The following is a 13417-nucleotide window of genomic DNA, read 5'->3' on the forward strand; positions in this document are numbered from 1 at the left end:
ATTCATTATCTATATACCACACATTTGGTAAGAAAAAAAAATATAATTTTATTGTTTGGAATAAACTCACAAACTGACAAAATTTCTCAATAAACCATCTCGGTTTCATCTTTGCAATATATAAAGGGTACTAAATGGACGATAGCCCTAACCATTTTCACACATACTTCTGTTATAAAGTACCTGCGGCTGCAAATTAAAAACTTTTGAATGTTTAGAAATGTGATGTTATCAGCCATAGTGTTCCCCATCAAACTAATGCATGCTGGGTTTTGGGTTTTGCCTACACTGCTACGTTGGAAAAACTTGAACAAAAAAGGCACATTTCTACTTGACTACCATTCTCGTCCCACTTAACAAAGGGTGGAATAAAATTAGTCAAATTTGAAAATATAGCGATCAAAAATCCTGCTTTCTGAATGGTACTTCTGCAAAGGTTCAATGCTGAGGTGCAAAAACATCAGGTAACAAAAGCCTCTGTTTGATGTAAAATCCCATGGGGAATCTTTTACACCCCATCATGCACATGATGATTACTATGAAAACTTTACAGGAGCATTAAAAACAGAACTAATTAGCAAACTCTAAAACTCGTTAGCTTATTCCATCTTATGGACAGTTAAAACAGGACGAATTAGAAAGGTTAGCAATCAACCGAACCTAGATTTCTGTCGGAGAACGCCCGATCTGTAGCTTTCTGCCTTTTCTGATCACCCCTGTCAAACTCAGTACTTCAGTTCTACTATCCACTTGGCACCAGAAAGCTGCATTGTGGACCATTAGAACGTAGCCCAATGCTTTGTGCGTCATCATATCAGAAAGTTCATTCAAGGAAAATGGAATAATTGACCTTTTTTTTCTTTCTTCCACATAATTTAGTGGTAGAAAGTCTGACAAATTCCACAACTGCAAACACAACTTGCAGCACTTCAACATCTTTCATCAAGCAGTTCAAGAACTTGAAATATCACAAGCATACTTTTACACTGGGTGTGAAATAAATCTCATTTTGGTCAGCATGATATAAGATAGTGTTGTCTAGAAATGGCAGACATAGGTCCACCATCAATGACAAGTATTGTCACCGTCTAATAAAATTTCCATGTAGATTTGAAGTTTTCCGCTAAGCAATTTCATTATGGTCAGAATAATTAATCAAAGACACCAAGCGTTGTTTCAATCATACACTCAGTATATGTGGCAATAACCCACCAAGAGTACAGAAAAACAAGATTAAAATTAGAGGAAAAAAAAAAAAAAAAAGGGGGTACCTGGACTGGTCCAGGAGCAAGAAGTGAAATGGAAAATCTATATTTTGTTAATCCAAGTTTTCTTTCTTGATTACTCTTCCGTTCATAAAATAGAGTAAGCACGGATCACCTCAACTACCGGCGCCCGACACATTGGACACTTTCCAGTACTTTGGACCAACTCACTTGCACATTTTGAACATGTGCACATGTGTCCACATCTGTAACAAAGAGAAGAGATAACAGGAAAACAGCATAAGTTTATATATTCAATGATCAATACTAAGTTCTATCCTGCCATTCTATGCAAGCCACATCAGCAATGGACATAAATTTATTAAAATATTTACCTGTACAGTAAAGAATCAATATTGCATTCACAACATATACAGCAGATTCCTTTCCTCACGTAATCCCATTGAGGTTCATCTTTAAAAAGACCATCCACAGAAACTCCTGCAACCAACCCATGGCATTTCATATGGTCAAGAGACAAAACAATCCAAATAGCTGCAACCAGCTTCTAGCACTAGCAAACAAATGTCATCCACAGAAGACCATATTCAAGTATAAAAGTTTTGTACCCTTGAGGAAGCAATATCTAATGTAAAAACATCCACTAGCCTAGTATTGGGAACTATCACCCCTTGAGTTAGTGAAGAAATGGTTGGAGCAAGAAATGAAAGAAAAAAATAATAGAAAAAGAGTAAAAAGTAAGAGATCATAATAGATCAAGATCCTATCTATAATAATAAAAAAAAAAAAAAAAAAAAAAGATTCTGAACAGACCTATAATGGGAGGAGAACGATTCAGGGCAGCAGATACTTCTTGTCGTATTGAGCGTTGCAACTCAAGTTGCATATCCATGCAGGCCTCCAACATCCTCTGCATGTTATTCATCCTCTGCTGTAGCCTAGCCATGTCAATCCGCAAATCATTAACAATATCCCACTCCTGCACCAAATGAGCGACGTGATTCAATTCTAACTTAAAACTAGAAATTGCATTGAGTTGACAGAAATGTAGGTGACCAACAGGCAAACCGACAATATGATATTAATTTCAAGCTTCAAAACAAATTAAAAGTTCTATTTTTAAAAGAAAAAAATGAGATTTGTTCCAATGATAAATTTTCCAGTTTTAACGTATCTTTCAAGAAAGGAATCAAGTTAAAAAAATCATTATTGTGAAACGATGAACACACAATTCCTGGACGTTGATGCAAGTCATGATGTGGCCAGTTGTCATGCTGCGACTCCAGATAGTAGAGTGGCTGAGAAGGTGGCGCTGGTGACGGTAGAGCAAGTGGAGGACTCTCAACAGCATCCCTCTGACCATCATTCTGATCACCACTTCGATGCTCTGGATCTTGTTCTTCTGACACATGAGAGGGTGATGTTCCAGGCAGTTCCCAGTCAATAGCATCATTACTTTCCCTTCTTTCCAGATATGATTGGATCAATTGGTCAAGACTCTCCCGGAACCCACTGTGAAGAAGATTAGAAACTCTTCTCCTACAAAATTAAACAAATCATTATAAATAAAAAACTCAATCATTTAAAATTGATTTAGTGCATAAGTCCTTTTGTGGTAAATCTCATACCTGTTTAGAAGTTCTCTTAGTTCCACACTGTAAACATTATCGCCGTCAGGAAAGTAAAATGAATCAACCCCGCGATCCGGAATAGCTTCACTACCAGAAGGCCCTTCTAACCAATGCTGCACAGCCTCCTGAAAACCATTATCCTCATGCCAATCTTCTAGGGCTTGTTGCAGTTGAGCCTGTTCCATATCTTCATTCCCCAATTCTTGGTGGTTAGAAGTGATTCCCAACTGGTTTTCATCAACACCCTCTCTAATGCCGTCCCTCCACTCATGATATTCAACATTAACCTGTTGTGAGTCTCTTTCCTCGGTTTCTGTAATGTGTTCTGGCCACTGTTCCATCTGAGCAGCAGATTCTGGCCAAATATTATCCAAATTCTCAGTATGATCTGACGACCCAAGGGTATAACTTTCCTCAACAATTTGCTCAGATTGTCCACTGATTTCTTCACCAGCTTCTTGCACATTATTATGTTCTCCTGACTCAATCAGCAATGTCTCTACGCGCTCACTAGCAATGTTTTCCTGGGAGTTTCCATTCAAACTTTGATCGGTACCATCTGTCCTTTGAATGAATATATCATTCTCTGAAAGCTGTTCCTGGCACTCTTCTTCATGAGCACTGGATCCTTGCCTTCCAATATCTTCAACAGCATCATCTCCAAAATCATTCCTACCATAACTCTCCTCATAACAAGGTTCAGATCGTTCACTAGGTTCATCTTGAACATCCTGTGAATTGTTTGCTTGAGGTTGATCATTTCCATCGCCATTAATTTCATTGTTAGTTGAGGTATCGGAGTGGTTGCTGCTTACTTGACCACATACAGAAGTGTCCAATCTGGAGCAAAATCCTTCCCTATATTCAAGAAACAGGTTCCATAGTGTTACTCCCAAAATATAAAACAACCATGGCTACTTTTACTTAATAATTTTAAAAGAGTTCAACAAGCAAAATATTTTCGTCAAAACACGACATAGTCACATAGGAACAGAATGATCCAGAAAATGCAACAGTCATAGGATATAATGAATGCAATAACTTGGTAATGAATGAAATGACTCGGTATAAGATCAGATTTAAACCCAAATATCAAAATAAGATTAGTATAAAGACTGAAATAAGCTTGAAGGTAAATCTAGACACTTGTAGTATGAGAACAACTGAAATAATCCTTGACAATGTTTTCTCTTTCTGTTTTTCGGATAAGAAGTACTGGACATTGTTGATACAAGTGTTAACATCTGAAAATATGTGCCAATGAAGAACTTAACAGATCTTTCATTATTTGCATTTTACATGTATACTCTTGGATTAAAAGAATGCATTCTGCTCTTATGATAAATCCCAAGCAAAGTAGTTAAATACATGGGCTTGAGATCAAGTCCAGGCAAGAAAATCTTACTATCAATGATGATGCCATGACAGAAAGGAGACCACGAGTACAAGTTTCACATCCGGAAGGATGGGAGCACTATAGGAAACCATCAATTCTCATACACATGACAGCTCTTGCCATATTCCTAGCATGATACCTTTTATTCATTATAGCAGCATGTGAATGAAATCGAGTACAGCTCTTGCCATATTCGATGAATTTTCAAAAGACAAATATTACAAAGGAAATGGTAATCTCAGTAAAATTTTCAATTACTTATCCAAGGAAATAGTAATGCCTAACCTTTTCCTGGTGCGTCAAGTCATTTATCTGGGTCTAGTGAAGATTCATGACAGATCTAATTATATAATGAAAGTAAATGAGAGACCAAACTCATAGGGGTCAACAATGTATCCAGATCTAATCATGCTCGGAAGGATATAAGAGAACTCTTCTTACAAGTGAACTATCAAAAACTTATTGTTTAATTTTACGAGAGTTAGGAAAGAACCTAGCAATAACTTGTCTTCCAGGGGCCATAGTAAAGAGAGCATGGTAGTGGTTCATGCTCTAAACGGAAGGATTAAAGGGCATTGTTGCTAAGCAGGAAGCAAACTTTAACATCTGATCAACAATAAAAGTATCAACAATTTGCAGCACTACTACCAGCAAAGAAAAAAAGGGGATCCCAGCCTTAAGATGATAATATTAAAAAAAACTATCTTTTAGCAGTCTGCACCCATTTTTTATGTTAACTTGGCAATAAAAGAAATCAACAAAACAATTTAAACTTTTATCTAATCGGAAAAATACTGCAAGTTCACAATGTAAAATGTTTTCTAGAACAGCCCTTGATTATAGATAATAGAAAATCATAAAAAGAACACAACAGACTCTATTACACCAATTAAAGCACAAGCTTTACATAAAAACAAATGACAGAGGCTTTGATATGACTATGGGTATAAGGAAATAGTACCTCAGATCAGATACAGTTTGTCTTTGCCTCAGTAAACCTAGTTCACTTTCGGCCAGGGAAGCAGGTCTGTCATTGTCAACCAACCGGTCATTTCGCAAAAACCTGCCTCTAAGTAATGACTGCAAAAGGAAATGAGTCAAATGGTTGCGTTACAAAATGTGTGAAAGTTTTCCCACGAATCATTTACAGCCATTACAAAGGAAAAATAACAACACTGCACTATAAACTAGCAATGATCAGAAAAATTAAAATACATCTCTATAACAGTTCAATGCAAGCCTTTTGCAAGCATCAAGACATTCAGAGGAAAAATTATGATATTGGAACACCAAGTCAACCACTACAGCAATTATCAGGGATCTTTTAATAACTAAGATATTGGTAAATATTAAACCGATCTAAGACCTATCCACATGAAGTTTCAGATATCACACAACCTTCCTTTTACTCATCGAAGTTCAGAGAGAAAATTAAAGCCTAATGACCCAACAAATCAGCAACTTCCACATCTCTTACGATTATTCATTTTAAAGGGAATTGATTTTTGTATCCAAATTCTGCACTCTTTAACTGTATTTGTCTAGTCCACATGTATTTTTATACTAAGCATCCCCCCCCCCCCCCCCCAAAAAAAAACAAGAAAATGACTTTCTGATAACATACTAAAACATCACTTCTACCATCATAACCCAGTCTTGACTGTGATCATTCAAGTCCCCTCCCAATACTCACAAAGTTAATGCAAATTTTCACAGGACAACAGTCAGACAAATTTTATACAAAAAATATAATATAAAGAACAGGAACAGTGTGAACTACTGTGAAGAACCAAGGAAGAGATAACAAATCTCAAAATTATGAAAACTATCCAGCCAATAACCTGAATGCGGTTCCGATGAGCAAATTGCGATACAGCTCGATGCTGCAACAAACCTTGAAGTTCACTTTGCCTTTCCCTCTCAGCCTTCTTTATCATATCAAGCAGAGCCTGTCGGCCACATAATCGACGAATGCCCCTCCGGATATGCTCATTTCTTCCTTCACTCTGGTTAACAACCAATCCTTCCCGAATTCGTTCCATCTGAGAACCGATATCAGCAGTTTGTTCTTCTCTACTGTCAGTGAAAGCACCTCTCTGCCGACTATTGAGTTGTACCCACTCCCTTATGACTCTCACTCTCTCCTGCTCAGTTTCACCCAGCCATTCCACTCTTGGGCTGTTGCTGATATGGGACACATTCGATGCATGTTCCCTCACACCACTATTCGTCCATTCCCGAAAAATCTGCCTCACCCTCTCCCTTTCAACTTCCCCAAAATCAGATGAATGTTCACAATTAAAATTGCTTGAATCCATGTGTTCATTCTGTGCACCAATCTGAATTTGCGACCATGTTCCACACTCACCCTCAGTCAGGCTCGTGAGCTCCCAACCACCCCTACGTTCATTACTATCGGTATCAGAACCATGTCCCCTTGAGAGGTCAGCAATCAACCTATCACTCCTCTGTGGGACAACTCTCTCTTGCTGGCGCCCCACCCCGTGCTCATCCTCAAGCTCCCTCCACATCTGCAAAAGAGAGGATGCCTGGGTACTGACACTCCTTTCATCACCTTGCTGCCCTGATGTTTGAGAATGAGAGTCTCTGAGGAAAGAAGAATCAAGCACAGAAAGATTGTGTAGACCAGCGATTGCCATTCCAAACTAACACTAGAATGATTCAACCCATCAGCTTGAAATGCATAAAAAACCCAATTTTTTCCAAGCAATTAAAATTGGATGATTCCCTTTAAAATCTGATCATCACATCTGCATCTGCATCAACCACATCATACTTATCACCATTGTCAATCCTAGCCACATGAGGGTAAAGATTTACAGGCGTGGATATCATCCGCGGCAAGTCTTGGGGGCAATCGACTCATGTGCTTTTTCTGCATCAATTAAAAACCAGTCACCTTCACTATATCCAATCCTAATATTGGCCTCAAGACAAAATCATGAAACTAATTAATAACATTTTTTCCCCAATCTCAATACAAAAAAAAAAAAAAAAAAAAAAAAAAAAAAAACAGAGATTTACCAAGCCGATAGAGGAAATTAAATACAAAAGATCACAGAACCAATCAAATCCTTCAATTTCTCAATCCTCAGTTTGGTAGCAAAGAAAAATAAATAAAACAAAATCCTGCATATCAGATTTTCCACGATTTGGAATTCCCGTATAGAACAATCTCCGCCGAACTGAGCCTAACAAAACTATCTAATCTACTCCACAGAATCTACCGGGACAATACTATATTCAGAATCACAAAAAGGAGATTCAAACTTATATTTTCCATCACTTTCTCCACCCATCACTTTCTCCACCTTTCCAGGCAACCAAACAGAACGAAAATTAAAACCAAGTAACATACTAAATGCGCATCACAGCTGATTCAAATAACTCAACATCAAAATCACATTGAAAAACCGTAACATATCGCCTGAAAAGGGAGAGAAACCCGAAACACGGCGTTCAAGCACGCGCGAGTCGTTTGAGAAAATTATAGCGCAGATACAGGCAATGAAAGACCAAAGAAACGTACCAGCGCAGACCTCTCCGCTTTGGGTTTTGAAGTAAAGAAAAAGGAACCCTAGCTGTGGAGAAAGTTACAGAGAGAGAGAGAGAGAGAGAAGAAGAAGAAGAAGAAGAAGAGGGAGGGAAGAGCGGCGATTTATGAATAATAAATCCAAACACGTCACCGTTTCGGACCTCTCCCCCCATAAATATTGCCGTAACGCCAACGTCTCAAAATTTGGTGAGGAGGCGAGGTAGCAACACGTGGCATATGTCGCTGTCCCAGAGACTTTTCCAAATCTTGACTCTAACGGGAAGTAGGTAAGAAGTTAAATTGGTTCCCGAACGACGTCGTGGTTTGTAAATTTTGTTTGTGTTCAAACATACCCCTCCTAAAACCTTGGTAATTTCATTCAATTTTAATCTCGTTTTTAAGATAAGATGAATTGAGATTAAAATTAAAAATAAAATAAAATAAAATATAATTAGAATATATTTTTTAATTTTATTTTTATTTTAATATTTAAAAAAATTAAATTATTTATTTTATTTTGTGTAAAAATTTAAAAAAAATTGTAATGATTACATGATATACGTTGTGAAAACAAACGAGGCATTAATGTCCAACATACCCCTTCTAAAAAAATGTTGAACCTCACATCTTAAATCTATTTTTATTTAAATGGTTGATTTATAAAATTATTTAAAATCTGTTATATTAACTTATATGAGTAAAAAAATAAAGAGATACTTTAGTTGTAAAGAGATTACACAAAAATAAATTCACTAATTGACGTAGTTTGATTTATTACGTCAATATAAAATCATATCAGTTTGTGAGTTTATTTTTATATTTATAAAACTTATAATAAATAAAAAGTGAAAAACAAATATTGGGGTCAAACAAAAAAGGAAAAGAAGAAAAAGAAATATAGAAGACAGAAACATTTCGTATGAGGGCATATGGGTAAGATGAAGGGAACACTTAAAAGCTCGTAGAAATCATTAGGTGGGAGGTGCATATGGTGCTGGTAATTTAATTTTGGTTGGGAGATTCAGCAGTGAAAAAGGTTACTAAAAAGACTTAGCACTAAAGAATTACACAAAAACTGGGTTTATGTGAGGTTGGGAATTAGAGGAGGTTAGGTGAAAAGTGTTGCTTTAGGATTAAGAAGACTTGAAGTAGCTAAGTTGGTTCTGAAAAGGTAATTCTCTCACTCATAATTGTGTGGTATTTTCTATGTGTATATCGCAAGGAAGAAACAATGATACGAACACTTCATTTGCTTAGTTAAAAAATAAATTGACTTTGAACACACCAATTAATGTGTGAACTAACTTGTACAATATTATACGATTTAGATTTATTCATAATTAAGATCATGTCCATCCATTCCTTTGTCGAGTTGCCAATGTTTACTCATTTTTTACATGGAATATGTTAACTCCAGCTAAATAGATATTTGACCATGATAATGGTTCAAGCTCGACTCATCTAGCCCCTGAGATTCAACCTTACTATTAAAGACTTTGAAAAAAAAAATGTTATATAAACAATCATTTTCAAAACTCTTTACACAATCATGTTGTAAATGAGTAGCATTTTTGTAAAATAGTTTATAAAAGTAACATTATTTTATATAAATACCTTCAATTTTAAACATGATTGTATAGAGAATTGTAAAAATAATTCTATGTGTATCATTACTCACGAAAATAAAATAATGGTTTCTACTCTTATATTTGTAAATGACGTGTTCCACACCACCAACCACACGGTTGACTTGCGACAATAAAAGAGCGGCACTAGTTACCCTAGGGAGCCTCTGATGCTTAAGTCAGAAATATAGTATGAGAATAAGTATATGTAAAACATGAAGTGAGTGCTTACTACCTCTCGTATGTTATTTATAGAAGAACATGAACATGGTGTGATGGCAACTAACTCTAATTACCATTCTTGTGTTCATATCTTTCATGATCCTTTATTAACCGGAGAGGATAGCTCCTGTTTTGTAAGAGTTATCTTACCTAAGATGATCGTATCGAACTGTGAATCTCATCTCTAACTCTCTGAAAAGTTATCTGCCACATGGTCGTGGTTATGAGCCCTTTGGCCGTGACCCTCCCAACCCTAAGAAAATGCTTTGGGTCGGCTTCCTAGTCGTGGACTTGGTTACCCGGGTATCCAAATATCCCCTCCAATACTAAATAATGATAATTATGAGTGTGAAAATCTAATTGGCATCTTATGATGCATCAATCATGACGGGGACAAAATGATTCAACCTCACATAATAATGGTAATTATGAATGTGAAAATTAAGGTGGATTAATTACCTTGATTTTCCTATTGAATTATAATTGCCCAATCCTTTCAGTCTTGTTGAAGTTGTCACAACTTATGTAATCCAACGGTTAAAAGTAACCCAACTAATGAAATCTTTATTAATCTTTTACTGTCCTCAAAGTTAGTAATAGCATATATAAACGTTGTGGGACTTTTAAGAGGAAACGACATTTGTGGTGCAAACTGTTGAAAGCATCTTTTTTACTGGTGCAATTAGATTTTAGTTCATGATGTCCGGGAAAAGATAAGACATTTTGATGGTTTTTAATTTGGATAAATGGGTGTGTCCACAATCAGTGATTGCGTTACCTTTTCAGAACCAAACTTTGCTATTTAATATTTACATTTATCTTGAATCTTGATCTAGATCTTTTGATCTCGTGCATCTATAGCAGAATTCCCAGCTACCCAATTTACCACTATTCAATATATATGCACGGAATAGGATTTCTAAGAAATTTAGCATTGGTTTAGATATTTGGAGGTATCTCATTCCTCTATAAATGGTAATAAACTGGTTTTTAAATAATAATGAAATGGTTCGAATCAATATGTTTTTATTGAGTTTTAGAAAATCTAAGAATAAATTTTTTCATATTGTCTTTATTTTGAAGTTTAAAATAGTTGTATTGATTTTTATATTTTGTTTAAAAAAGTTATAATGATTAGATGAAAAATTTAAAAATTAAAAATTAAAAAATATTTTGTGTAGAAGTGATATTTTATATTTTTAAAACCATTACTCTTCATGTTAAAATAAACACACTCTCACTAAACTACACACATTACAATTAAATTAAAATAAATGTTAAAACTAAAACTTGAAAAGAAAAATAGGGGTGGCTATCTGGCCGACACTCAAGATGACTGGACGACGGCTAGTAGATTTCAGGTTATCGGAAGCTAGTGAATTTTTGGCTGCCACTCCCGAGTGGTAGTGGCCGGAGGTGGTTTCAGAAATAATCATGCTTTTATCTATAATTTAGTATTTTAGTTTAAGGAGAAGTTTGTATTCACAACTCATTTCAACACATTTTACTATTATTTATTATTATTCATTAATTTTAACTTATAAATCTTACTATTATTCACAATCTATCTTATTATTATTTATAATCTATTTTAATTTATCTTAATTCATTTTCAAAACTAAACGACACCGAATAAAAAATATGTGCGGTGCATCTGTTTTCAATTAAAAATCGCTTCTACACCACGTGTTAATCAAAACACACTCGTCATGTTGTCCTGATAAACTAATTGATGTAACACGTTTCAGATAGACGCTTCATCTATCTACCACTTAAATGACCTAGAAAGTAACGTCACCTCTTTCTCCTTTTGTTTTTTTGGCATGCAATGAAGGAAACATATCTTCAAGCCGATGAATGCATTAGTCAGTACCTATCTATTAAAATATATTATTTTTATTTTAAGATTTATAAAAATTATATAATTTATTTTATTTTATATAAAAATTTAAAAAAATTATAATGATGATACAAGATGAAATAAAAAGAAAAATTATAAAAATAAATAAGGCTATGTTATCCTCTGTTGTCCCAACTATTGATGTAATACGTTTAAGATAGTTTCATCTACCTACCACTTAAATGATAAACTAGATCAAAGTAACACCTCTTTCCCCTTTTGTTTTTTTGGTATGCAATGAAAGAAACATATAATCTTCAAGATGGATGGATGCATTAGTCATGACTACAACGACGTGGCAACACGGATCCGCCATTGTTGATGAGGCTGCTGCCACATGATTCTAGACCACCATTGTTGGGACTTGGACATCAAGAATTAACTACATAGAGGGCGCGAAAGCCCAAGTCGATCCAAAGATGGCTGCCAAGGATGAGGCAACCAATGCCTAGGATCGGAAATGGCGACCAATGGTACCATATAGAACAGCAAGCGAATTGAAGAAGGAGATGACACGAGGCCGACGAAGCACATGATCGATCTTATAAAGACTACTGTGACAGTAAATAATTAATGTGAAAGGACACAATTTAGAGGAAGCTGACATTAAATGCAAAAGGGGTGAATGCATGCATGAATGATACGTAATTAGCGTGCATGACAAGATTACTACAATGCTGCACCAAATTAATTACCCATGATCATGAGTACTCAACGTTAGAAACGTGAGTGCATGCCTTCCCTAATATTAAATATCATCAAGTGTAGGTAGTGTCGACACGACCAACATTGAATGCAGCCACTTAAAAATATAAATGTAATAGAGTCGTCCCCTACATAGCAATCGTACCACAATTATAATTAGTACTACATACTGTCGAGATTGGATGACTCTCTGATCTCTATGTACATATATCATCAGGAAACTTTACTAATAAGTAACAAACGTCAATTAGCTAGCTAGCTAGTTAGACTCCAGTAATTAATGGTAGATATTTTCATGCTCTGGCAAGCGCTGCAAGAGATACACGTACGACATGATCATGCCCATGCATATATACATGCATGCATATAAATATAAATATATATATATATATATAAATTCTTTTGGGGTTAGACCCTACAGCTTTAGCTGCTCCTTCTTGTTTTCTCAACGGCACGTCGATCTAAATTAACACAGTACATGCATGTGTCATGTGTCCAATCAGTGAGATAGTCTGTGTCATGTTCCTCGATCTTAGTACATACTAGTCACTCACGTTCAAAGGTGCTTAGCGCTGCGTTGAGATGTTTAGATGAATTAAATTGATTTAAATTTTTAAAAATAATAATAAATTGAGATGTGAAAATAAATTTTATAGATACTATTTAAAATGAATTTAAATATATTTAAATATTAAAATAAATTTAGATATATTTATAAGAAATTAAAAAAAATTGTGAATCTCGCATATAAAAAAGTATTGAATTGAAAAAAATTTTGGGTCAGAGTTTTGAGTTGAGATGAGTTTAATAATTTGATAGTTAAATATTTAGATGTTAGATTCAATTTAAAATTAAATTGAACTGAATTAATTTCAATTGAGTCTATTAACCAAACGAGGCTTAAGTTCTCACAACCCCAATTATCATTTAATTTTTTATAAGTTTATTATTATATAAACAGTAACAGTACGTAGCCTAAGCATCTATCTATATCTTGAGTTTTAGTATATGGTTTTTTAAAGATGTTCTAATATAAAGATAATTTGTCTCTCCCAAAATATTTTTAAAAATCTTACTTAATACTTAGTTGTCTAGGTTTTTTTTTTTTTTAGTTCTTCAACAATTTGTCATATTTACACCTATTTTTTGTCATTTA

The 13417-nt window shown here is 34.9% G+C and overlaps 1 protein-coding gene across 2 annotated transcripts; it reads right to left on the bottom strand.

Annotated features, from left to right (window-relative positions):
- Positions 1-1105: 1105 nt before the first annotated feature.
- LOC121239177 lies at positions 1106-7956 on the bottom strand. 2 transcript variants are annotated; one of them, XM_041136331.1, is made up of 8 exons: positions 7804-7956; positions 6095-7149; positions 5215-5333; positions 2855-3715; positions 2456-2765; positions 2040-2205; positions 1601-1706; positions 1106-1471 (listed from the first exon to the last, which is right to left on the bottom strand). In XM_041136331.1, the coding sequence occupies exons 2-8, from the start codon at positions 6911-6913 to the stop codon at positions 1354-1356; spliced, it is 2499 nt and encodes an 832-aa protein (XP_040992265.1). In that variant the 5' UTR covers positions 6914-7149; positions 7804-7956; the 3' UTR covers positions 1106-1353. The 2 variants fall into 2 exon arrangements, with proteins under 2 accessions (XP_040992265.1, XP_040992266.1); XM_041136332.1 differs by lacking the exon at positions 7804-7956 and adding an exon at positions 7299-7779.
- Between the last annotated feature and the right edge of the window lie 5461 nt (positions 7957-13417).

Source organism: Juglans microcarpa x Juglans regia, chromosome 7D (genome assembly GCF_004785595.1).
Source record: "Juglans microcarpa x Juglans regia isolate MS1-56 chromosome 7D, Jm3101_v1.0, whole genome shotgun sequence".
NCBI classification, from domain to species: Eukaryota; Viridiplantae; Streptophyta; class Magnoliopsida; order Fagales; family Juglandaceae; genus Juglans; species Juglans microcarpa x Juglans regia.